The sequence below is a fragment of the Myotis davidii genome, unplaced genomic scaffold (genome assembly GCF_000327345.1).
Source record: "Myotis davidii unplaced genomic scaffold, ASM32734v1 scaffold238, whole genome shotgun sequence".
Taxonomy (NCBI): Eukaryota; Metazoa; Chordata; class Mammalia; order Chiroptera; family Vespertilionidae; genus Myotis; species Myotis davidii.
The window spans coordinates 3710827-3737625 of NW_006293779.1; the positions used below are offsets into that span (position 1 = coordinate 3710827).

Consider the following 26799-nt stretch of genomic DNA (forward strand, 5'->3'; position numbering starts at 1 on the left):
GACTGCACAGGTTACATGCCTGTTGTTTGCCCGGCACTGCATTGGACTTGATGAGACACCCAGAGAGGGCGCAGCCGCTGCCTGCACCTGTCTCCCCTGAAACGGACCTTCTCTCACGGTATCATTTTACTGCCCTATGTTGTAGCTGGTTGCCTCCTTTTTGGTCTCCCTTAGTAGGCTCTGAGCTTCCTAATGCCAGAGTCCATGTCCGCTCCATCTACCTGACCCAGGGCCTGGCACATAGTTGACCCCAACAGCAGCTTCCAGGTTGAGTGCCGAGCAGTGTCTCTGTCCCTGATCTTGGTGTCATGTTAGTGCCATGGAGCACACAGCTCAGAGGCAGCCAGAGAGGCCCCACAGAGGAGGGATGGTCAAGCCACGTGAGTGATTGTCTTTCTTCTTGTATCACAGTTCACTGGCTATTTACCACGTGTGGGGCCAGTGGGCCCCACGGCCCCACGCAGGCCCAGTGCAACAATGCCTACCGGAACACCAACCTGAGCGTGGTGGTGAAGAGCGAGGGCCCCCTCAAGGGCATCCAGACCTGGAAGGTGCCAGCCACCGACACCTACAGGTGCGTATGGGGGAGGGGGAAGCTGAGGGTCAGAGGACTGGGGTCCTGTCTGTGGGTGCATGTCCCCGGGTGCCTGGATGGCGCACCAAAGTTCAGAGGCCACAGACTCTGACCTGTCGTAAGGACTGCAGAAGGGGAGATTTGAGATGTTGGAATGGGGCAGCAGGGAAGATGCGTCCTCTATCCTCCAGGGGCCCACAGACTATTTATGGAGATGATAGGCATGTGTGAGCCGGCTTTAGAACATTCTTTATCCTTATTATTCGTAATTATAATTATTTCTATTCTTGAATCGCACTTGGTGCTGTTCCAATGAGGCAGTGCATGTACAAACATCTGGGAAACACAAGTGCGATGCACATGAAGGACCACGTTGTTATCCTTGCGCCTCCTTTCCCAGGACTTCACTGTTCTCAAGGGAAGTAGCTGCTCAACTCTGTCCGTGTCCAACCCCAAGCCCACAGTATTCCGTAGAGCAGGGGTGGGGAACGTCTGGCCCACAGGCCATAGAAGGCCATTGAAATCATTGGGTCTGGCCCTGCCAAGGCATTAGGCATTAATTAAAGGTTTGACCAAATATAGCAGGCTCATTTTTAAGTTGATAATTTTGTTTGGCCCATGAATGATGTTATAAAGATACAAATGGCCCTTAGAGCAAGGCCAGGCTGGAAGGAGGCGGATGACTCTCCGGGGCCACTGTGCGGTCATTAAGCAGAGCTAGTGGTAGAGCTTAGACCAGTGGTGCCCATCGTCGAGTGGGCATCGGAATGACGGAGGGCTGGTTAAAGCGCAGGTGGCTGGGCCCACTCTTGGAGCGTCTGACTATGTAGGCTTGGAGTGGGGTCAAGAATAGAATTTCTGGCCCTAGCCAGTTTGGCTCAGTGGATAGAGTGTCAGCCTGCAGACTGAAGAGTCCCGGGTTTGATTCCAGTCAAGGGTCCATGCCCGGGTTGCGGGCTTGATCCGAAGTAGGGGGCGTGCAGTAGGCAGCCGATCAATGATTCTCTCTCATCATTGATGTTTCTATCTCTCTCTCCCTCTCCTTTATTCTCTGAAATCAATAAAAATATATTTTAAAAAGAATAGAATTTCTGGTAAGTTCCTAGAGGATGCTGATGCAGCCCTGAGAACCACTGAGTCAGGTCAGACTTGGCCTACGGACCCCACAGCTGTGACGTGGCAAAGGCAGGGCTGCAGTCATTTTACAAATGATGAAACTGAGGCTCAGAGAGTCAGGAGCCTCCCACAGCCCAGACATGGCCTCCAGCCCCTGAACTTCGGGGACGCAGCCTCACTGTGGCTCCTTCCACCAGACACCCTGGCTGTTTAAACAGGAAGCATCATAATGATGTCTCTGGAGGCTGAGCAGTGGGAACTGAGCTCTCCTTCCCTCCTGCAGCCCCCGAGCCCCAGCATAGCCTCAGCCCCCTGGGAAGAGAAGAGGCAGCCCCGCTCCCGGGACCTCAGGGTAAACGTGTTTCAGGGAGAGCCCTAAGTGCTTTCTAAATGCATCGGGGAAGGAATGCAATAACAAGGTTTGGCTGCAATCACATTAGCTGCTCGTCCTGCGCATTCCCAGTAAATGGCCAAAGACACGCACCATCACTGACCCCACCGCCCACAGCTGGCCAGGCCCCCCCTCCTCCCAGCTGGATTTCCATGGTCACCCCTGTCCCAGAGCAGGAGGAAAGGACTCCTGGGGGGAAGGGGATGGATGTTTGTTGAAGATCCACTGGGTATTTCCCCTCCGTTTAGTGATGAGGCGGTGTTATTATTGACACTCCCTTGTCTCCACATGTGGAACCTGGAGTGAGAGAAGCTTTGCACAGGCCTGACGCCACATGGCGGAGACAGCAGTGCCGGGAGCAGACTGATCCCACAGACAGTTGATTCTGACTTCCTGCTTCCCAGAACTTTCTCCTGACTTCCTCAGATAGACCCCATGTTTAAAGGATTTTGCCTGCCAGAAAAACTGCACTATTAGATAAAAATTAATTCTTTGTCCCATCTGTGGTGAATTATAGCCCTATCTAAGTCTCGCCAGGTTTCTGATCTGTAAGGATTGCCACACCACGTTGACATAAGCCCAGCCCTAATCGAGAGCCATTCCTATTTCTCTCTTTGCGACATTGAGACCAGCTTTGCCTGGTGAACACTCATTGGAAACATTCACAGGCTGTTGAGGCAGGATACCATGAAGTGTCCAGATTGGTGAATTTTGGTCTGTGGGATTCTGTTGAACTGGCCTGAGATAGCATCGTGTCAAAATGAAAGAATCAAAATCGAAAAGCACTGGGTTGGGGTTGCTGTCGTTGAATCTTTGTTCTTTAACCAATTAAAGGCTGTCACAGATGCAATCATCCTTCGGTGTCCAAGGGGAATTGGTTTCAGGACTCCTTTTGGATACCCAAATCCGAGGATGCTCTAATCCCTTATATGAAACTAGAAGCCCAGTGCACAAAATTCATGCACTGGTAGGGTCCCTAGTGGCTGCAGGCTGGGCACTCCCTCCCTTCCCCCAGGCGCCGCCAACCAGGGCCTCCCTCCCTTCCTCTGGCTGGCCCCACCCCCTGGTCTAACTCCTGGACGAATTCCTGGTCGAGGGGACAATTTGCATACTATGCTTTTAGTATATAGGATGCCATAGTATTTGCATATGAACTACCCACATCCTCCTGTATAATTTAAATCATCTCTAGATTACGTACAGTACTGTAAGTATTGAAAATGCTCGCAAATAGTTGTTATACTGTATAGTTTAGGGAATAATAACAAGAAAAAATATCCATACATGTTCAGTACTGATGCTACCAATCATGGGCATAGTTCATGTCACCAACAAGGTAACATTTTTTCAAATATTTTTGATCTGCGGTGAGTTTGCACATGTGAAACCCACTCATGTGAAGGGTCCCCTATTTCTGACCTTCACTTCATCCTTGACCCTGGATAAGGCTCTGGGCTTGGATGTTAATATCTACTGGCCACATCACTTAGGAGTCAAAGAAGCAGAAGTTGAGTGGTTGCTTTTTAGACCACACCGGAATGCCCCCGGGTCAGAATGTCCACGTGGAGAAGCCAGGGGCCTTCTTCTAGAAGACAGCCTTTTCCTATTAACTAATTTCTATTTAGTAAGTGCAGTTCACCTGGCGAGATAAACACAGGACACATGGGAGGACATGAGGAAAAGGTTCATGGAAATATAAAGGTTGGCAGCATCCCTGGTGGAATCCATCTACTCCCGGAAGTGTCGGCGCCCAGCTAGTGCTGTCTGGCTGCTGCCTGAGGCCTGGCCCTGTTATTGCTGCAGCTGACTTCTCTCCCTGCTGGTCACACAGATGGAGGAAGGGGAGCTAATACTTACCAAGCACCTGCTGTAGGTAGAGAGGAGGCCATCAGTACCTGGAGCTCTCTCGGGGATGCATACAAGTGCAAGCACCCCACCCATAACTGATCATTTATTTATCCTGGGCCCATCTGCCACCTTCTGCTTCTCTGCCCACCACCACTCACCACAGAGGGAGAGGCCCAGAAAGAGGGAGAGGAAGAAGAGGCTGGGGAGGAGACGGCAGGGTGGTGGGTGTTGATGGGGGGATAGGGACAGCACCTAAATCCCATCCCTCCCCAGCCTCCACTTTCCTGCCCTGAGTGTCCCCTTTTCTGGATTTGCCAGTTCCTCTATCCAAACAGCAGAGGCGATGTAGTCAACTCCCTCCATGTCCTTCTGTCCTGGTGTCCACACCTGCTTTGGAAATCTCAGTGGCCCCTCTGAAGCACCTGTCAGGACACTGTGCCTGACACGAAGGTACAGTGTCAGAAGGCGGACACGATGCACCCCCGCCGAGGGGAGCCCAGCTCATGGGGCTGGTGGGTGCAGCAATACCACCACGGAGGTTCGCACAAGCACTGCAGCCGGAGGCTAGGGAAAGGCTGGGTGAGGAGTGGCTTCCACAAGAAACAGGCTAAGTCTTGGAGGCAATCGGCATTGTCTGCAAAGAAGAGGGGAGGCCTCCTGGTGGAAGGAGTACCTGGGGCAAGGCCACCTACCAGCTCTGACTCCGCCCTACCTGGCAAATGCCGTCAGCTACCTGTTAGCTCCCTCTGGTGGCAGAGAGAGAAACAAGCCCAGAGACACAGAGAGCAGGTGGAAGGCTGAGGGTCACCCAGGAAGAGTTAGAAAGGGCCGCCCCAGGGCAGGGGAGATCAGAGGAGCGAGGGTGCAGGGCCAGGAAGCGTTTAGGAGGTAAACTGGCACAATTAGAGGACTGGGGAGGAGGCAGTGCCTGGATGACAGCCTTGCTTGGGGGGCTGAGGAAGCCAAGACAATGAGTGATCGATACTTCTTCTCTAGGAGCTTGATTAAGACGACAGGCAAGGATAACGGTAATGGCGAGAAGAGCACATGCTTAAGGGAAAGTTCTGGGTCGAGGTTCTCAGTGACCACATCTAGAGTGTGCCCGTGGGGGAAGGGGGTAAAGTGGCTCACAGCAAAAGCATCGATTATGGGGTACGTGCTGGGGTGGGGAGAGCCTCAGTCTCCCTGTATATTGGAGACGGTGCCAACACCGCCTGGCTCCAAGGACTGCTGGGGAGTCAGTGTGATCTGTGCATGATGTCTCCACGCAGATGCAGTCCACGTCTGTGGATGTGGGCCAGCCATCTCTCACTCTTCCAGACTTTCTTCCCTCCTCATCCTCCTCTTCCTTCCTCCTCCTTCCTTCCTTCCTTCCTTCCTCCCTTCCTTCCTTCCTGTCTTCCTACCTCTCCAGGGCTCAGCATCCTTCCCAGCCCTCAGTCCTCCCCCACTTCACACACACACACACACACACACACACACAAGCACACACATCGCCTATGAAAACATTTGTCAGGCACAGTTCACAGCTCCTGGTGGCAGTTCTATCATGGTCCACTTGTTCCTCAGACATAATGTACAAGAGGCCCCAGATCCCAGCTGGAGCCAGCCGTCCTGCCAGCTGACCTGGGCCACAGCTGTGTCTGATGGTCTCCATCACTGACACTCATTTCCTCACCTGGCTCGAGGGACCAGCATGTGCAGCTGGGTGACACCATCATTCCACCCAATCCACAGACAGCCCTGGGGCTCCTACTGTGTGCCAGGCACTGAGTAGGTGCTGTGGGACTTAAAGAGAGGACTGAGACTCTGGAGTGCCACAGTCTTTGGAAAGACCACAGGGCAGGAAAGTTAAATAACAGTCCACAATGCCAGTGAAGTTCTAGAGACAGTTATAGAAGAGAGTGGCATGTCATGATTAATTGTCAGCCTAATTGTGCGGCTAGCCATCGCCACGAGAGCACAGAGCAGGGCAAGTCAGGAGAGGGGGACTGTGCAGAGATCGATGGGCCGCAGGCAGAATGCAGTTGGGGTCTAATTTCTGACCCGTACACCAGGCGACCTTGAAAGTGTGCTTCCCCCTCTGAGCAGATGTTTTCAGGCTCAGCCCACCTGGAGGAGGCGGGGTTGTAGAGAGTCGCTGAGATCTCCTCCAGCGCGGATATTCCCGGGTGCAGGGCTGCCCTGGCCTGGTGGGCCGTAGGGAAGAAGCGCACCTTGCTCACGGGTGCCATCTGGACTAGAACTGAACAGCGAGGAGCAGGCGCCTTGACAATTGGCCCTTCACTGCTGACCCCAGGGGTGTCTCCTGATGGCTCAAATGACCTCTCCGGGTCATCTGACTACACCTGACAGGCATTTCCCACCGACCCGCTTGCTCTGCGCACACTCACTGGCCTGTGGACGAGGACAGGCAGGGCAGGTCTTCCATCCTGATTCCCGGAGGAAGAAACTGGAGACTCAGAGGAGGGAAAGGGCCTGCCCAAGGCCCCGCTGGGAATTAGAGGTGGTGCCCAGAGTGGGGTGCAGGAGAGACTGAGGTGCTCTATGCTCGTTCAAGTGGGGTCCACTCCCTCCCCCCCCCCACCCCACCCAGCTCCCCTCGGGGTGTGGAGTCCACGCAGCCTTCGCGCTACGGCCAGCTGTGCTCTTGTTTCAGCACCCAGCAGGCAGCCGCTTTGATTGGCTGCTAATTCTTTATTTTAAAAAGATTCACAACTCAATTACAGCAGGTAACAATAGCTCACAGTCAATAACACAAAACACAAACCTAATAAACATCCATTTTGACCAGGGGCCATGGACTGAGCTGAGGGGAAAAACACAGCCTCAGCTTGTTGAGAACAGTATCTTATAATTTCCAGGAAATTGGAATGGCTGCGAGTCAGAGCCCGCATTTGAGTGGCAGGTAAATTAATTTGTCGTTTGTCAACCATCAAAAATAAACTGAGCGCAGGGGGTGGGGAGGAAGCTTCCGAGATTCCAGCTGAGGCTACCGCTCCCGCACAAGTTTGTGTGGCACCATTCCTAGGGTCGGGGCCTTCAGAGGGGCCAAGGCTGGCCTGTGCCCCAGCTCTCTACAGTGAACAGCCTTGACCCCTGACCCCTTGGCCACACCCTGCTCTCCCATTGCTCTCTAGAAATCAGGGGCTCCTTCACTCTCTGCCTCCCAGAAGTCACCCCCTGGAGAGGTGTGGACAGGCTCAGCCATGGGCTACATCAGAGCAGAAGCTGCTGTTTGTCCCTGCCTGGCTATACCCTCCAGGCACTGAATTAGGTCCCTCACAGGCATTATCTCATTTAAATCTCACAACAATCCTCATTATCGCCCTTATATAGATGAGGAAACTGGAGACCAGCGAGGGTAAATAAGCTACCCAAGGCCACACAGTAGCACTGGCACAGCCAGGGCCAGGGCGAGGGCAAGCAAGGGGCTTGGACACAAAATCTGAGGAGGCATTGGCTCTCGAGGTCCCTTGAGCACAGACAGGGTTGTCACCAGGGCGGTGCCTCTCTTGCCGCACCCTCGTCCTGGCCCTGAGTCACAGCTTGCGTTTGCTTCCAGGTCTGGCTGCCTTCGAGCCCCGCTTTCTTCACTGTGGCACATCCTGCTCCAGAGGCGATCGCCTTGTAGTGGCAGCTGTGAGCTTGCAGAGGAGTGAGCTCCGTGGTGGGATTCCAGCCCTCAGAGGGCTGGTGATGGAGGCACTGCCTCCCAGGGCCCCTGCAGTTAGTCCAGACAGGCGGCTGTCTGCTCCCCAGGGCTTTCAGCAAGTCCACAGTCCAGGTTAAAACTGTGGGGCCGAGGCCATCACACAAGAAAGCAAACTCGGCTCATCAAGCCCTCTGCCTGCTTTGAAATCTACAGAGCGGACCCAGCCCCAAGCCCTACCCTGCACTTGCCATCAGTTTGTTGTCTTCCAAATGCACTTATCCCCAGGAGGGCAGGGGTGCTTGTCCTCATTTTTCTCCTTGGGGTGAAAGTAAGGTTCAGAGAGGTTAAGCAAGTTGCCGCAAGTCACACAGTAGAGGGCTCTTTCCATCCCACCCCATTACCCAGCACGAGGTCAAGACCTGGATGAGGCTGACATGCAGATCGGTTTGGAGGTGGGAGAAATCAGAAAGATGGCTTAGGGAGGGGGAATCCATGTCAGGAATAAACAACATATAAAATATAATAATTTGGCTAAATTTAAACAGGTGAAAGAATTCAGAAGGACTCATAATGCATGCAGATTGATAACAATTATGCCAAAAATAATGAGAAGGGCACAGCTTACCTCTCAGCCATATGCAGGAATGGGCAGGATGGGACTCTGTCTCAGGCAACAGTTTTCCAAGCAAACCACACGTTCACCTGAAAGGACTTTCTTGTGCAACCTGGCAAAGCCCCAGGACAGAGGCAGCGGTCCCCACGGCTAACTCAGGACTCCACACAGATCGCCCTGAAACCCCACCAGCAGCAGCACCCCCTCTGCCCCAGGTTTCCCTTCTCTGAGCTAAACAATTCTCGCTTTCCTTTCACTAATAAGCCTTCCTTCTGCCTCAGCTTTTTAATTGTCCTTATCACGGTCTCCATTGGTAATGGGCCAGGAGCGAGGGTTTGGCTGGGGTCTGCGTGAAGTAGGGTGGGCCAGTCGCTCCTCAGCCCACCCCCTTGTGCCTCCAGATGGGCCTCCCAGCAGCACGCTGGGAAGGAAACGGCCTCTGTGAGGGGAAATGTGGGGTATGAACCAGGGTCTGCCAGCTCTGTGGCCTCAGATAAGTTACTTAACCCCTCTGAGCCTCAGATCCCTCATCTGTCAAATGAGATTACTAACAGCTACTATTTATGGCTAATGGGGGGATGCCACATGCAGCCATGCCTGGGGCATTGTGGGAGGCTCAGGCACTGGCCCCTCCACCCTCTGCAGCCCTGCAGCCCCCTCCCTACCGCAGCCAGGCTCTCCTGCCTCTTCCCTTCCATTGACACAGGCCGGACTCATACCCTCCACCTCCTCCTGCTTGTCCGAGAGCCCACCTGCCCATCATCTCCATGAAGCCAACTCCAAACCTCCACCCCCCACGGCCTGCAACCAGCCAAGGTCTCCCTCCTGGGCCCTGATTCTGTGAAGAGATTTCCCACTTTCTCTGAGTTTTCACCCCATGATCTCCCTTTGATGTTGAACCCCCACTACCCTGTGAGTTCAGAAAATAAGATAAGGTTCTTATCTGACCAGGGAAGAGGTTGGGGTTCTGAGAGGACACAGCTAGGAGAGGGTGTCCTCTGATCATGGGACCCACAGCCCTTTGGTCCCCCATCTTGCCTCCCTGCTGGTGAGGTTTTTCTCTTCACAACTATGGGCATCTCCTCACTTTCTGTGTGAGCCCCTTGATGGCCTGGGGCCCGTCCCTGGTCTCCTCTGGTGCACAGCCTCATGCCACACCAGGAGATGGTGACTCCCGTCAATGCCCGGCCACACACAGCCGGTGGGCACCAGACCCTCCTTTGCAGCCCACGGAGAGCTCAGTTCCTAGCCTGGACATCGGCCAGCAGTCAGCCCTCTAGGCCTGTCTCTGCACAACAGGCCTAAGCCCCGCCTGGGCTCCCAGGAGGTGCCTTACACCTTGGAACCTGGGCATTTCCTGGAGTTATAGCAGAAAAAGCCACTGTGTGTGCAGCTAGCAAAACTGCCTGGAGGCTTTGTGTGCAAATTCACAGCATCTGAAAGTCCCCTCCTCCCCACCCCCTTCCACCCCAGTCCCTCCCCCCACAGCAGGCCTCTGGGGAGGCATTTGTAGCTGGTGAGCTGGCTGCCTTCAAGACAGGCCCCTCGGGGTCCACCAGCTGGGTTACTTTTCCCCAGCCTTGCTTGACTATCACAACAACCTAGGAGGCAGCAGAAATAATCCCACATCCCACACTGCTTGTTTTCATCCTGATGGGTTGCTTGTTGTCTGCACACAGATCGCTCCAGAAGGTGTTCCTGGTGGGGCGGGAGCAAACAGTCTGGGCTGCATACAGCGCTCTCCCCACTCATTCCACGGGGGCCTTCTCGTGTTAGACCCATGGGGAGACTTCAAACTTTCTACCGAGTCAGCCCCTGCTAATTCCACCATTAATAACAATAATAATACATACGTTTGAGTGCTTATTAGGTGCCAGCCACAAGTCTAAGACTGCATGTACTAATTCCCTTAATCCTGACCACACACAGGGGCTAGCGGGGTGCTCTATTGTCCCATTTTACAGATGTGGAACAGGGATGGTAAGTTCCTTGTCTAAGGTCACGCAAGGCCTTTGATTTTGGACAGGGAGGTAAATCCATGATGGGGGAATCCCAGGTACTCAGAACGCCCTACCCCCAGCACCCCGTGTTAACACAAACCCTCCCTGTCCTCTCTCTCCTCCCGCCCCCTCCTTTCCCCTCTCATTCTTTCTTGCAACCTTTACTAGTCCTTCACCTTCCAAGCTCTGCCGATGAGGCACCTCACTATCCCTCTCTCCTGCCCTCTCCCGACTGGGGGGAAGGGGGACCTTCCTTGCTCACCTCATGGCTGCTGCAGGGAGAACCAGGAGGACCAACGTGGGGGTGCGCTTGGCCCACTGGGGGTGCCGGGTGGGCAGGAGGGAGTCAGGCTTCACCCCATGGCAGAAGCCCATGTCCTTTGTCCATTGCAGCATCTCGGGCTACGGAGCTGCCGGCGGGAAAGGCGGGAGGAACACCATGATGCGGTCCCACGGCGTGTCTGTGCTGGGCATCTTCAACCTGGAGAAGGACGACACGCTGTACATCCTGGTCGGGCAGCAGGGGGAGGACGCCTGCCCCAGCGTAAGTGCCAGAGCAGGGTTTTCTCCTCCATGTGCGACCTGGGCCCAGGGGGGCCCTCGGAGGGCACCCGGCGCCCCTCACACTCCTTCTGGGGGCTCAGGATCAAAGATGGCAGGACCCTCCCCTTGTCCTGCCTGCAAGTGCCCCTCCTTTTCTAGGTCGTTTGGGTCCTGGGAAAGCTGGGGGTGTGCCTCGTGGGGTTTCACATTCCCACAGGGACCAAGGCTGGGGCGCAGGTTGCACAAAACTAAAGGACTGCATCCCATGTGAGCGGGCAAATGGTTGTTCCTTTCAGCAGAAGTACGAGTTGAAGCCACTTCCTAAACTTTCTTGCTAGGGCATCGCTGTCTGTGGCCATATTATTGCAAACCGAAAGATGCCAGCTTAAACATTTCTTGTTCAGCTCTTAGGCACATATACTAGTATGTCCGTAAGTACAGAGAACAAGGTCTGAAATATACACGTAACTGGTTGTTTCTGGGGCGGGGACTGGAGTTGAGGGTGCTTTATCAGCAATGCCCGGTATGGCTACAAAAAGAATGCGTTCATATAGTATTTATCATCTGTGTGATTAAAGCTTTTTAAAAATGTAACGCACAGATGAGAGCTGGAAGAACAGGTAATCCACTCGCCCCATTTCACAGATGAGAAAATGGAGACCACAGCGGTGAAGGGACTTCAAAGTCATTCAGGACACAGGACAGAGTAGGGCTTGGGCTCCTGTTGTTGCTGTGCCCACCCTTGCTTAGGCCTCGGTTTTTATGGCCTTTTGTTCTTTTCCACTTACAGCCCATCACGTGACAAGCCAGACCACCATTCTCTACAGCCCCAGACACAGCCTGTCCTTCTCATTTCTGACCCCACTAGGTGTCTAGCAGTCACACAGGAGAACTCCAGCAGCAGGAGCTGAGAAAGCTGGTGGAGCCCCAGCTGGTTTGGCTCAGTGGTTGGAGCCTTGGCCCACAGACTGAAGATTCTCGGGTCTGATTCCATTCAAGGGCACGTACCTGGGTTGCAGGCTCCATCTCGGGCCCTGGTCAGGGTGCACACTGGAGGCAACCAATGGTTGTGTCTCCCTCACATCAATGTTTCTCTCTCTGTGCCTCTCCCCCTCCCTTCCACTTCTCTAAAGAAAAAAAAAAAAAAAAAAAACCTGGTAGAGGTCTGACATGACCAGGAGCATGAAAAAGTGCAGACTAATGAAGCAGCCGCCATGCCAACGCCCAGCACCTAGTGGCTTGCCTCTGGCTGTGCCAGGCCCTGGCAGTGCTGGCTGTCCTCACAGGAACTCAGCCCCCTGCAGGGTGTGTCCCCTTGGGGCCAGGCCCCACCCTCACTTGCAGCACAGCTTCCACCTGGGGCAGGGAGTAGCCTCAGAGGACAGATGTAGGGACAAGGGCTACTGAGAAAGCAATTCAATTCCACAAAATAAGCTCAGGGCTTCTAAGAGCTGGCACTGGGCTGGGAGCAAAGCATAGCCTCCCCGCACCGCGCACCCCCCCCACCACCACCACCACGTTATGGGTTAAAACAAAACAGCAGGCGTAAGCTTCGCAGGTACAATCTTGTGAATGAGGACTGTCTAGACTCCAACTTTTACTCAGCAACAATAATCAGGACTTTCCAACCTGATATAATATATTAAGTCATTAAACTGCAGGCTGCCGTAATCTTCACAGGAATTTATCGAGTGCTAATGTAATTCTTTCATCTAAGCAGAAAGATTGCATTGACTTTTGCAAGGGACTTTTACTTGATTGGATTGTAATCAGTTATGTCTTTTCACAGGCCTGCGTCCTCTTTTTTTTTAATTCAATTGTAATCTACTTGTTCCTCTGGTTGCTGCACTTTATCATTTCATTAATCAACCAACTCCTCTCAAAGTTGGTGCATGTGCAGGGAGAGCTCCGTTCTTAGCCAGGGACAGAGGGCAGCCCCCTCTGCTGGCCAGGCGGGTGCAGCATGGGCCTGGGGAAAGGAACTGGTCTTCCCTGTGCTCCATCCTCCAACCCTCCCGGAGTCACTGGGAGAAGGAGAAAGAAAGACCTCTTACAGGCACTACCTCAACCTCTAGTTCTCCAAAATGGTGTCTAGAGGGGATCCTCTAGAACAGTGGTTCTCAACTTTCTTAATGCTGCAACCCATTAATACAGCTCCTCGTGTTGTGGTGACCCCCAACCATAAAATTATTTTCTTTGCTACTTCATAACTGTAACTTTGCTACTGTTGTGAATCGTAATGTAAATATCTGATATGCAGGATGTATTTTCATTGTTACAAATTGAACATAGTTCAACCCTCCAAGTGGTCGCGACCCACAGGTTGAGAACCGCTGCTCTAGAAGATGAAGTGGACTCTAAGAATTAAGCTGCGGGAGTTGCCGGTTTTGCTGGTTCCGCTCACATCTGTGTAGTTGCTCTTCCCATGCGCTTGGCCGCACGGAGCCCGGAGTGGGCCCCGGTGCTGGAACCCCCCGCAGGGATGTACATCCCTCAGCCCCCCTTCTCCACTCCCTTCCTGGACTCATCTGGGGGCATGATGCAGGGCTCTTTACATCAGCACTAGTGACATTTGGAGCAGATAATTCTTTGAGGTGGGGGCTGTCCCGTGCACTGTGGGCGGCTAGCAGCATTCCTGGCCTCTCCCCACCAGATGCCAGTAGGATCCCCAGTAATGACAATCAAAGATGCATCCAGACGTTTCCAAATGTCCCCCTTGCACGCGGGGGTCAGACGGAGGCCTGCCCACAGTTGGTCAGGGGTGTCCGACAGACCCCAGGGCCCACAGCCTCCTCGGTGGCAGACACAAGAGCTCTGGTTAGGGCTCTGCCAGGGGAGCTCTGGAGGCAGGAAATGTGACGTGAGCTGCCCAGTATGGAGAAGCGACTTCCACAAGGATGAGCTGGGAATAAATCTGAATCTGGCCTCCCACTGTTTTTTTTTCTTTCCACGAGGCATCAGACCTGCAACTTCCTCCCCACTGCCCAGTTCCTTCTGGGATCGTCCTGAGGCCCCTGCATGATCTGACTTCCAGTTTCGTTCCCTCCACCCACCCCCCTCACACTCCCTCCATCTCACCACTTAGGACCTCTGTCACCTGCTCTGCAGTCCAGAGGACACTTCTGCCCATGCTGAACCATCTCTCTGTCCTGAGATGGACTTTTCGGAGCCAAAAAGACTCCTTCCCCAAATACCCCACTCACCTTCCGGGTTCGTGCTGCTCTCTCCCCCTGGGATGCCCTAACTTTCTCTCATTCTCTGTGTTTAAATGTCTATCAGATGTAGTATACAACATAGGGGATACAGTCAATAATGTCATAGTAACTGTGTATGCTGACGGATGGTTACTAGACTTAACATAGTAATCACTTCCTAAGATGAATAAATGTCAATCACTATGTTGTATACCTGAAACTCACATAATGTACTTTAATGTCTTTTAAAAATCTCCCTATCCTTCAAGGTTCAATAAGTGCCACCTCCTGCAGGCAGTCCTCCTTGATCACCAGTCAGCAACAAAGGCTCCCTCTCCCTCCCCCACTTCCCATGCATTTTCTAGCTAAGCTATCCTCATGATCCTTCTCTAATACTGCCCAGAGTGACAGTTATCTGGGTATATTTTTGGTCACTTCAACTCAACTCTAAGCTATTTGAGAGACAGACCTTATCTTTTTTTAAAATATATTTTTATTGATTTCAGAGAGAAAGGGAGAGGGAGAAAGAGATAGAAACATCAATGATGAGAGAGAATCATTGATCAGCTGCCCCATGCACACCCTCTACTGGGCATTGAGACTGCAACCAGGCATGTGCCCTTGACCAGAATCAAACCCAGGACCCTTCAGTCCACAGGCTGGTGCTCTATCCACTGAGCCAAACCGGCTAGGGCAGGCCCTATCTGTAAACATAGAAGATCTGTCTGCTGGGAAGTAGAGAAACTTGGACACAAACCTGAGCTGCTTTTTGTTTCTGCAGACAAACCGATTAATCCAGAAAGTCTGCATTGGAGAGAACAACGTGATAGAGGAAGAAATCCGCGTGAACAGAAGCGTGCACGAGTGGGCAGGAGGGGGCGGAGGAGGGGGCGGAGCCACCTACGTATTTAAGGTGAGGTGGGCTGTGCCAGCTGCCAGGGGCAGTGACTTCTGCATGTCATGGGGTGGCCTCACGACAGCCCCAGGAACCAAATGCCACTTAGTGCCATTTCAGGATGAGGAAACTGAGGCATCGGGACAGGGGCTCCCCGTCTGTCCAAGAAAGGCAGGCCCTCCTCTCGCTGCTGACCAGCCCGATTCACCGCAGGCCTCGGCCATGCCTGCCTCCGCGCTCCAGAGGGCCCACCGTTCCCTCCTCTGTCCTAAGGTGGACGTTCCCTGCCAGGCCCCCCCACAGGGACAGGGATGCTGAGTGCTTGCTCGGAGGTTGTGGGGTTCAGAGCCAGAGACCCCGGGGAGTGACAGGAGAGAGAGAGCAGAGAGACCTCCTGCCACCAGCACCCGCCTCTGCGGCTCCTCTGAGCTCTGGGAGAGGGGCTACATGAGCAGCATCTGAGCTTGAGCCCCTGGGTTGCTGTAACCTGAGTTCAGAGCCCTCAGCCCACCGAGGTATCAGCCGCTGCCCAGCACACTCTGACACGTTAAACCAGGGCTCTGGCTCTCAGAGGGAAGCCCAGCCCCATTTGTCAACCTCTCACTGTCTCTCCGGCCAGATGAAGGACGGCGTGCCAGTGCCCCTGATCATTGCGGCTGGCGGAGGTGGCAGGGCCTACGGGGCCAAGACGGACACGTTCCACCCCGAGAGGCTGGAGAACAACTCCTCAGTTCTAGGGCTCAACGGCTACTCCGGAGCCGCAGGTAAAGCAGTCAAGCCCGCCTCGCCCAGAATGTTCTCCCAGGGCCATCACACAGCTGTGGCATCTTAGTCACTGATACCTGAGAGGCTGGGAGCTCTGAACTGGGTACCAGACTCCAGGGAGAAAGGGCAGGTGGCATCTTTAGGCCCCAGGGACCATCTCGCTGTCACTGAGAAAATGAGATGGGCACCAGCATTCAGACCACCAGCCCAGCCCTCCCTGGGTTTTACCAAAGGCAACTGGAGGTGAGCAGAGGCAAGGAATCTGGGGCGGAGTCCAACCCTCCAGACCCCCGTGGTTCCTACCTCGCCGGCCTGGGCTGCCAGGTCACACAGCTCCTCTCTGGGAAAGCTCTCACTGGAATCTTCATGGCTGGGCTCTGTGCTAGTTGTGAGAGCAGCCACACAAACAGGACAGGCACTGAAGGCAATGTTGATTCTCTCATTCTTAGAAATCAGCCATCTCTAAAGAGAAAATGCAATTCCTTTTTGTATTTTCTCCACAATCGGAGTGAAGGAGGGTTCGGGGAGGCATTTAAAACTCGAGGTTAATTCAAGCAAATATTCAAACTTTCTCTTCATTCAAGAGATGGCTAGGGCTAGAAGAAAGCAGAAATAGTTATCGGGTGCACAGTAAGGAGTTGCCCCCAGCACTCTTTACAGCGCCCGGGACACCTGTGCAGGTTTAATAAGTTACAAAGCACTTCCGTAGCTATTATACATGTGCTTTTCAAAATATATCCTAGGGTTTTCCAGAAAGATATTATTCCCATTTTATAAGAGTCAGCGAGCTCATAGAAAGTTAGTGGATTTTTTTTTTCTCAACAAGGCCACAGTTTCATACTCAATCCGTTTTTTTTAAAAAAGTTGTTGATGTATTTTTATGTGCATGATTTTCTTTTCCACATATTTACTCAAAAGCTGCAAGATAGAGTGAGGTGTCAGACACCACCTCAGCTGGGGACTGCGTATGGCGCAGGGTAGGCGGGTGGAGGCAGCGGAGGTGGCAGGCATGGAACCAGGCCCATGTGTCCTAATGTATTCACTGTGCTCAGGGCTCGCTCTGCGTGGCCAGCTGCCAGAACTCGCCCAGGTCCCTCACGGAGCAGGGCCTTCCCTCCACCAGCTGACATCAGCACCCCGTCTGGCTGGAGAAGAGGCCACTGGAAACCTAAGCACCTGTAGCTTCCAGAGGTGACAGAAGGTCCCCATGACTAGCCTGGGGGCTTTGAATGCCTCTGTGTGAACTCATTCTAATCTAGACCCAAGCTTGTTCCTGACCTGGGTCTCATTGTCTGAAACCTGTCTCCCTCTTTGTAGCATAATAGCCATCTCTATCCACAGCTCCCCTGCCCAATCCCCCAGCCCCCAAACACACACACACACACACACACAGCCTCCCTCTGCTGCCCCCTCTGGGTCCAAAAGGACCTCCCAGGCCAGCTAACCCTTACAGACCCAGCAGGCCTGGCACTGCTGTCTCCCCAGGTCCCACCACCCATCATCTGCCGGAGCAGAGAGGGCTCTGGGCGCTTTGGGAGTAGGCTGCCTGTGGAACTGTCACATGAGCCAATATTGGGGGAAAGGCCCTGGACTCTCAGGAGCCAGCGGGAGCCTCAGTGCGGTCAGCCTTGGCCTCAAGACAGAGGGCACCCTGCCTCCGCTCTGCAAACAGCACTTCCTCCACAAGCGCTCACCGCAGCCCAGGCATGGTCACTCCCCTACCCCTGCCTGCTCTGCCCCTGACCTTGGAGCAACTCCTCAGAAGCAGGCAGGCACTGAGCTCAGAGTGGGAGGCCTCTGCACGCGTGTGCTCTGCCTCCAACGCCCGGTGAGCCCTACACGTGGTGCTTCATGAAGCGTTTCACACTCACTGCCTCCTTCGATCCAGACATCAACCCGCTGAGGCCGTCTTGTTATCCCAGGTTAAGGCTCAGGATGGGGAAGCTCTGGTCCAGTCAACAGCACAGCCCACTGGGTTATCCGTGCCTGGTCCAGGCTCCGGCAAGGAGCTCTGCGGCCACCTTGGCAGGGTTTTGATAGCCGGCTGCCCAGGGAGGTGGGTCCTGGTTCTTACCGACATGGGAAGCAGCCAATGACACGAAGGCCCAGCACTTCGCGCTGTTGCTCACGGAGAGAGGGCCCAGGAACACGCCGAGTGTCCTGCTGCCGGCCCCCGCCTGCCCCTTCCCCAGCCGAGCACTCTCAGGGCTTCGAGCCCAAGGCCTGCAGGAAGCAGAGGCACCAGGCATGCACCCATCAGGACGTCCAGCTGTGGCCCAAGCAGGTCTCTCCAGGACTGAGGCCTTGGCCAGCCTCACGGGTTCTCTGTCTTCCCGCAGGTGGTGGAGGTGGCTGGAATGATAACACTTCCTTGCTCTGGTCTGGAAAATCTTTGCTGGAGGGTGCCACCGGAGGACAGTCCTGCCCCCAGGCCATGAAGAAGTGGGGGTGGGAGACCAGAGGGGGTTTCGGAGGGGGTGGAGGGGGGTGCTCCTCCGGTGGAGGAGGCGGAGGATATATAGGTAAAGATGATTTGTGTTCAAGGTGTCACCCCCTCCCTCTTAGCCCTAGGCCCCTCACCTCTCCCAGCCCCCGCCTGCCCTCCCCTGGCCGCCCACGTGTGGACTGTGATGTGACCGTGCACGCCTGCCCCAGCCCGGGCACCAGCCAGAGGCAGGGTGTTGGCTTGCGAGCCAGCATCCTGCCTCAGGGCTTCCATAGCGACCGCATCAAGATCCCGTGTGGTTCTTGATGACCCCCAAAGCCGATGACAACGGGGCTTTGGCTTCCCAGTCTGTTCTCAGAGCCACCCTAGTGATGTGCTGGCTTGAGAACCTCAGAGGCCAGACTTCTGAACCCTATGCCTCCCTTTGGATGGCCTGGCCCCTGTCTTTGCAAGCCAGCTCCCTAGGGGCCTGGCTGTGGCTTCTGGCCTCAAGGACGCCTCACTTTCCCTTTCCTGCCCCAGCCCACCAGCTCCAGAACGGCCCACTCTCCATGCTGATGGGCGCTCCTCCTGGGGGCAACGGCGGCCCAGCCCAGCCCTTAGGCCAGCAGCTGGCCACTGGCCCGGCTCTCCTGTGGGCTAGCTCAGAGCAGAAGCGCCTTCTGAAGCTGAGAGGCTGGGAAATGGTGCCTCCTCCGTCCCCACAGATTAGGACGCGATGCATGCACACACCTCGATGTTCTGTCTGTGTTTTGCTTTGATGTTTGCCTTAACCAGATGCTCTCTTTTCTAAGCCATGGCTGGGTGGGAGAGCCCGCGGGGGGGAGCCCAGAGAAAAGCCAGCCCCAGCTGAATGGAGGGACAGGAGCCTACAGGCACAGGGGCCCTTCCCCCACGTCCCTACCCTGACCCCAGGGGACTGGAGAGCAACTTCTCAGTGCCACTGCCTGGCCAGTCCCGGAGGAGCCCTGGGGCTGACCCAGCCTGGGAGACTAGACCTTGGCCGGCTCTTGTTCACGTGCAGTACTTCCTGTGGCCCCATGGAGTGGGGACGCCCAGTGGGAGCGGGCCTGGACCTGGAGGGGAAGGTGGCCCACACCCAGCATCTACTGAGCCCAGAGCAGCCCTGTGCCTGAACCTCCCTTCCCTCCCACCACCCTCCCTCCAGACCACCCCCCAGCCTGGACCCCCTGCATGACCCGCTTACACGCATATGTGTTGAGATTGGGCACCCACCTCTCTGCGTTAAACTTCTCTGGTTTGCCCCAGGCGGCAACGCAGCCTCAGACAATGACCCTGAGATGGACGGAGAGGATGGGGTGTCCTTCATCAGTCCCCTGGGCATCCTGTACACCCCGGCTTTAAAAGGTACCCCCTCTACCAGGTGCAGAACCAACTTCCTTAGGCCAGTTCTCCCACCCAGCTGATCCCCGGGCTGCTGGCAGGAGCCCAGGATACAAAGGCGTGACTATGGGTCTCATCCCACCAAGTGTCCTGGAGTCGGGAGTGTGGTCTCATGTGGGCACAGAGGCGGAAGCCTGATGACCAGGCAGGCCAGTCCCAGAAAAGGCAACAGCGTTAGGGCTGTCCCCGGCCCAGCCACTTGAGGAGCAGGTGTGTGGACTCCCCACCCCGGCCTACATAAATACATCCAAACAGCCTCTGCGCCCCCCTCGCCAGAGGTGCCGGGCCCATCCCACACAGAGCAGCGCTCCAGGGGCAGTGCCCTAGGGACAGGGACCGAGAGCCACACTGGGCTGGGAAGGGCGCAGGCGGCACAGGTCCGCCCAGCTAGCCGCCCTCCTTGCCCACAGTGATGGAAGGCCACGGGGAGGTGAATATTAAGCACTACCTCAACTGCAGCCACTGCGAGGGCGACGAGTGCCACCTGGACCCCGAGAGCCACCAGGTCATCTGCTTCTGCGACCACGGCACCGTGCTGGCTGAGGATGGGGTCTCCTGCGTTGGTAAGGGGCTGGGCTAGGGCCCAGAGAGTGAGCCACAGCTGGTCTCCATGGTTCAGGGACACGTGGGACCCAGTTTCGTTAACTTCCTGACCCCCCTCCTTGGTCTGCCCCAGCGTGAGTGCTCTGACAACTAGGCAGAGACCTGAGAGTGAAGGATGGGTCGTGGCTCACGAAGGAGTCTGAGTCACCTAGTGCCACCCCTAACCCAGGGCGTGAACCCCCACATCCAGCCGTCTCCACTAGAACAGGGACCTGCGCTCCAAGGCTCGCCCTTCCTCCGGGGCCAGACCCACTCTGCAGCGCCTGCCCCTCGGTCTCCCCAGCCTTTCCAGTGTGTCCCCTGCAAGGCTCCTCCAGATTGGATGACCCTGGTTCAGCCCCTTTGCACAGGACACCGTCGTCTCCTCTCCTCCTGTGTCCCATGTCTGCAGCTGTTCCAGTTGTCACGTCTCTTTTGAGATGCAGTGTCGGGGCCAGGCAGGACCTCGGTGTGGTCTGTGCCGGTGTGGCGCTGGGACATCCCCTCCTGGGCTCTGGGCGGCGCTCTCGGCCACAGGAGGTGATTCTGAGGGTGCACCCTGTTGTTGGGTCATCCTGAGGTCACTGCCATCCAAGGCCTGGAACGCTCCTGTGACCACTGCCGGCTCACCTTGTAGCCTCACCCCGCCATCGGACAGTCCGTATCTCGGATTAATGTCCATTAGACTCGTTACATGTTCCCTCCACCCCAAAGCCGCTGCTGACGGCTGTGAAGCCGGGCGAACCTGCCTCCGGCCCCTGGTCCTCTGAAAAGGAAGGTGGGCCTGTCTCCAGGGCTGAGAGGAGCGGGCGGCTGTGGTCCTGGCCGGGTGGGCATTTCTGACGGGGCCGCTCACAGGGGCATCAGCGTGGTCACCGGTGTCTCCTGGGGACTGTCTTCCAGTGTCGCCCACCCCCGAGCCCCGCCTGCCACTCTCACTCATCCTCTCCGTCGTGACCTCTGCCCTCGTGGCCGCCCTCGTCCTGGCGTTCTCCGGCATCATGATCGGTGAGTGTGCCACAGCCCTGGCTGCCTAGGGGAGGCAGGGGAGGCAGGACAGAGCAGCGTCTCGGCTCTGCACAGCCCCCGAATGATGCTCTGGGTTGTGACCAGGCAGCCCAGGCCCCGCACAGCTGTGGTTCCCTAGGAGCCCTGGTTCTGAACCTCAGCCCAACTCCTGGCTGCTCTCAGGGAGGCGGGTGGGGGACTCTGCAGGTGGGCCCCCAGCTCAAGCACAGACCCACCCTCAACCCCAGACTTCACCTCCAGCTCCCATCCCAGCAGGCACCGTCCCTAGTGGCTCACACCCCTGCACCGCCTCCAGCCCCCTTCCTGCCACAGGCGGAGAATGCAGAGTTGGTGTGTGAGTTTCCTGTTAGGCCTGGAGCCAGGTGAGCTGATGGGCAGGTCGCAGAGGGCTCCGCATGGCCCTGCAAGGCTCCTCCCGCTGGAAATGCCCAGGACAGGAGGGCAGGGACAGGAAGACGGCAAGGGAAAGGCTCAGCTCTGAATCCCAAGTCCCCCCGTGATCACAGCTGCACAGTTCATGGCGCAGGGAGCTGAGAGCTGGCTCACTCACAGGCCGTAGGGGCAGAGCTGGGCTTAGAGGCACTCCACCTGAGGGGCACAGTTGCGGGCTCCCTCCCCTGGAGTTAGCCTACAGAACGTTCTTGCTGTGTATAACAGAGATAATGCCTTTGCATGGTAGAGCTCTTTAGAATTTTTCAAAACCATTTAATATTGGTGAGTTTGTTTCATTAAGACAACCCTAGACGGTGAGGTGTGGGACAGGGCAGGGGTTACTTTGCCTGCTTACGCAGGAGATTGGGGTCCAAAGAAGTCACATGACCTAGTCAGTGGGCTTGTAAGTAGCAAAGGTGAAATTAGAACTCGGGTCCTCAGGCACCAGCATAGATGCCAGTTTAGAGACCTGTTCGCTCTGGCAGTTCCACTCCCAGAAGCTCAGTGACAGTGAGCCCAGCTGCTCTCAAATCCATACCATGTTTGCACCACCCGGAGACTGGGCACAGCGAGACACTGAGGCGGCCTCTTCCTGAGGGACACGCTCCTCTGAGGGCCACTGTGGCTCCAGAACGTCCCCATTGCTTTGCTGGAACGTCTTTACACTGCATGGCCATCGAGGGCTGTGACTCAACCTCCCTCACTCTCCTGCACGCGGGAGACTTTCAGCACAACCTGGTGGTTCCCCAGCCTTCCCGGGCCCCTCCCCATTTCCTCTCAGCCATTTGCCCTGTGAAACTCTGCATGTTTAATCCTGTCTTGGTTCTGCTTCTCAGGGGACCCAAACTAATGTCTCTCTGCCCCTGTATGATACAGCAAAATCTTTTATTTACATGATACTAAGATTTACTTTAACCTTAAATAATGTCGATTAAAAGTACACTTTCACATGTTAGTATTACTAAGTGTGATGGAAAGGTTTAGATCACAGAGGAGGAGATGGCGGTCCATGAAGGCTTCCTGGAGGAGGTGGCCAGTGATGGGCTTCCAGTACTGGGCTGCCTGGTCCAGGCCACTTCCATCTGTCTGCAGTGTACCGCCGGAAGCACCAGGAGCTGCAAGCCATGCAGATGGAACTGCAGAGCCCCGAGTACAAGCTGAGCAAGCTCCGCACCTCAACCATCATGACCGACTACAACCCCAACTACTGCTTTGCCGGCAAGACCTCGTCCATCAGTGACCTGAAGGAGGTGCCACGGAAAAACATCACCCTCATTCGGTGAGTGACCCGGCCATCCTTCAGGGAAAGGGGGTGTTCTAGGGGTTGGCTGCCACCCAACACAGGTTCCTCTAGCCACCGGAGGCCAACGGAAGTGAAAGTTACTTTTAATCGAAACTCCTAGGGCACCCCTAGCCCTCCCAGAGGGAGAAGGTTTAATGTTCAGGGCCATTTGGGGGGCATTAAATCACTCAACACCCAGTATATTCAGGGGGTTTGTACAATGAGAGGAAGACTACATGGGAGGGACCAGGACACTCAAAACCCACACAAGTGCCCTCCCTGAGCCTTCCTGGCCCCTTCCTCCCCTGATGGAGCCGGGTGGCCTCCTCTGAGCTCCCAGACACCCTGTGCATGTCACTCACTGAGCACCACACAGAAGTGTCTGTCAGCCATTTGTCCCTCCCTCCCTCCCCCAGAGTGCAAACCCTCAGGGCGAGGGCCAGGTCTCAGTCACCTCTGTGTCCTTGCAAATGTCAGACTCAAGTCTTCACTGAAGGACTGTCCCCCACTGCCATGTCTCCCAGGCTGTCACATCTCCTGGCAGTTCTCAGACAAAGCAATGGAGGCCCAGGGCTGAGTAGCAAAGCCAGGGTGAGGTGTGACCTTGAGTGTGTGTGTGCCCCGCTGCCCGAACTTCCTCTCGGCCTGCCCGCCTACACCTCACCTGGCCTTCTCCTTTGCACAGGGGTCTGGGCCATGGTGCGTTTGGGGAGGTGTATGAAGGTCAGGTGTCTGGAACGCCCAACGACCCGAGCCCCCTGCAAGTGGCAGTAAAGGTAAGCGGGGTCCCTCGCGGGCCGGAGCTTGGCCAGCGGTCCCTGTTGGCCACAGTCTTTGCTGACAGCCCTCCTGCGGCTAAAGGCCTTCTCCCCTCTGTACCCAGACGCTGCCTGAGGTGTGTTCCGAGCAGGACGAGCTGGATTTCCTCATGGAAGCCCTGATTATCAGGTAGCGTCACAGAGACACCCCTCCGCCCACATGCACGTGCTTCTGACACATGTCCCAGAGGGAACCCCCTCCACACACCCCTCCCTCTCCAACAGCAGACTCCCCAGTTCTCAGCATGGCCTCCCAGAATGGAACAGCCCCCCATTGGTTGTCACCGGGAAAAATCTCTCTGACCAAATAATCCAGTTGGTACTTCTCTGCCTTCAGCTAACATCCATTCATTCTTTTCCCTGCTTCTTCCACCAGCCCCAGCTCTCATGTGTGCCCCTCACCTGGTGGAAGCCTGCTCCCGACCCCCCACCCCCGGTGCACGCAGCAGCCTGCAACTCATGGCCCGAGGCCCCTAACTGGGAATCCCAGTGCCAGGGCTCTGACAGCAGATCACGTTAAGGAGGACTCAGGGGTTTGACCGTGAGATCTGGCAGCTCATGGCCTCCCGTTGCCCTGCAGAGCCTCAGACATCCTGAAGGTTGGGGCAGCCTGGGCCTGCCCCTCGGTGGAAGTGGCCGAGGGAAGGAGGCCCCAGCAGTGTGTGTGATGAGCCTGTGGCATCTGGAGGCACAGGAGGACAGACAGCAGGCTCTGTACTTGCTTTAACCGTTTGACTGCTAAGGAGCGCTATCGCACTCTTCTAATTAAAACAAATTTATGTAAACAATTGGTATTTTTTAATTTTTGTTGTTGCAAAGCAATACAAGTGAGTTTATTGTATAAAAAGTGTTTTACATTTTTTCCCATACACGCGTAATTAGCGCCGCAGTTTTGGCATATGTCCGAAAAAATATGTCAGCAGCCAAACGGTTAAAATTACTTACTTTTCAGTTATACATGTAACACATGATTATTGAATAAAACTTTGGAAAGTATAAGATTATATGAAAAAGACCCAAGTCATTCAATCTCACTACTAGGCAATAACTACCCGCCATTGTATTTCACCTCTGTGTGTGGGTTCCCATGCAGAGTGCCTGGCCCATTGCCCCATGAGTGGGAAGAAAACCCAAATCCCAGGGCCTCCAGGAGGAATCCACAATGGGAGCCATATGCCCCTCTCTCACACGCCGTCACCTGGCAGGTCTCACCCTGTCCCTGTGGAAGGAGTCCCTGCGCTTCTGCCTGAGGCCGGCCTCAAAGGACTCAGACGTGAACCTTAGCGAGCAGCCCGTGCTTCCGTCTCAGAAAGACACTGGACACTCCCCCATCTCCCGCCCACTTCCTCACCCAAGTGTCTGGGCAGGGCCTCCCGCCTCCCACCTCCCACCAAAGGCTCTCCTGCAGCCTGAGCCCGGCCAGGCCTGCCCTCTGGCTCTTCACCTGCTCAGGGGCGAGGCAGTCTCAGCTTAGGCTCAGCACGGGCCCTGCTTCCAGCATCATCGACAGAGTGCATTTACATAGCGTGGCCGCTGACAACATAACTGTATCCTGCTTTCCCCACTGGTTTTTCAGACTCAGCTCAGTTACATTTGCTTACCCCCCTCTGCTCTGCAGCAAATTCAATCACCAGAACATCGTGCGCTGCATCGGCGTGAGTCTGCAGGCCCTGCCCCGCTTCATCCTACTGGAGCTCATGGCGGGAGGAGACCTCAAGTCCTTCCTCCGGGAGACCCGCCCCCGCCCGGTGAGTCACCCCAGTTCTCGTGCCAGGAACGGAGCAGGGCAGCTGGGAAGCAACTCCTCGGGGGGCCCCGGGAGTCAGCCCCTGGGCTTGGATATGGGGGAATGGCCAGAAGAGAATGAACAAACGTGGACAATGGCCCTGGGAGCTCATGCAAGGCCTGTGCAATGGATTCTCCAGTCTGGGTCCATTCGAATGACCCGCTGACTGTGGACAGGCACAGAGAGGGACAGTCGTGCCGAACAGGTCACTCACCCAACCAGCTGTATCCATTCACCCTGAACCCCACTGTCATTTCACAAACAGCAACGTCCTGGCCTTATAGTTTTCCTATCAAAACCAAGTACTGAAATATCTAGGAAGGTGCTGTGTGTGTTATAGTAAAAGGGCTAGAGACCCAGGTGGGTCCAGGAAAGCCACACCCCGGCCCAGGTTGGCCATTACACAGCCTTGGGGCTTAGGGCAGACTACCCAATCTAACCTCCGTGTCTGCAAGGTAAAGTCCAAGGGGTGGACTGGGACATCTCAGACATGGTCCTAAACTATAAAACTCAGCTCGCTGGGTGGGCCCAGAATCCAGCTACCCACTGTTGTCACTGCCAGGGTCTTTGGGAGGCCCCCGGCACCAGGAATTGGAGCAGATCAGACCCTGAGCGAGGACCTGGCTTCTCAGAGGTGCCACTGGTCAGTACGGACTATAGGGAAGAATTGCACCCTCCCCACCCCCTGGAAAACAGAATACAGACAGACACCTGCTACAGAAAGCCCAGGACTGAACATTCTGCTCTCAGGGCCTCCAAGTGGCGGCAGGAACCTTGGAAGGGCACACCTGCTCCAACCCCCACCTCCAGTCAAGCTCGCTTAGAATAGCTTACCCTGTGGAGCCTCCACACTGTTCCTGGAGGCCCTGGGGGACCCACCTTGACATTTAAGAATCCCATCGAACTCCTTGGAAAGTGTGCACCAGAGCACACCTGGCAGGAGGCTGTGGGCAGAAAGAAAGACAAGCCCATTTCATAATGGTCCTCATTACGTTATCCTCCTCCTCCTCATAGCTTTCACGTTTCTCAGAACCACTCTGTGAAGTAAATAGCACCTTTCACAGCTGAGAAAACTGTGGCTCAGAGAGGGCCTCACAGGATGTGGGAGAGCTGGGACCAGAACTCAGGACTATGACTCCCGATTCACTGCTTGTCCCAACCCACTGTGCTCTGTACCCCAATGCTCCCCTTTGGGAGGCTATGGACTGTCAAGGAGAGGTTGGGTTCACTCAGGGCCAACCCTGTGGGCCATCCGGGCATCTCTGCCAGGGTCTGAGCACCAACCTCTATGGCTTTTCCAGCACCACCCACCCACGCGGAGCCCCCAGCCCTGTGCCGAGCTTCTCAGCGGAGCTGGCAGAGGTCCATCGGGGCACGTGTGGCATGTGCTTCGGGAAGAGGCATGGCTCTGGTTTCCCCACTGGGC

The 26799-nt window shown here is 55.5% G+C and overlaps 1 protein-coding gene across 1 annotated transcript in view; it reads left to right on the forward strand.

The window, feature by feature from the left end:
• Positions 1–26799, forward strand: part of ALK (anaplastic lymphoma receptor tyrosine kinase) — a 579333-nt gene that overhangs the window by 534537 nt on the left and 17997 nt on the right. The window contains 12 exon segments of the mRNA XM_006767430.2: positions 412–574; positions 10591–10741; positions 14716–14847; positions 15449–15593; positions 17934–18116; positions 19310–19408; positions 19855–20007; positions 20930–21034; positions 22580–22766; positions 23455–23545; positions 23653–23717; positions 25206–25335. Coding sequence (XP_006767493.1) covers positions 412–574; positions 10591–10741; positions 14716–14847; positions 15449–15593; positions 17934–18116; positions 19310–19408; positions 19855–20007; positions 20930–21034; positions 22580–22766; positions 23455–23545; positions 23653–23717; positions 25206–25335 — 1604 coding nt within the window.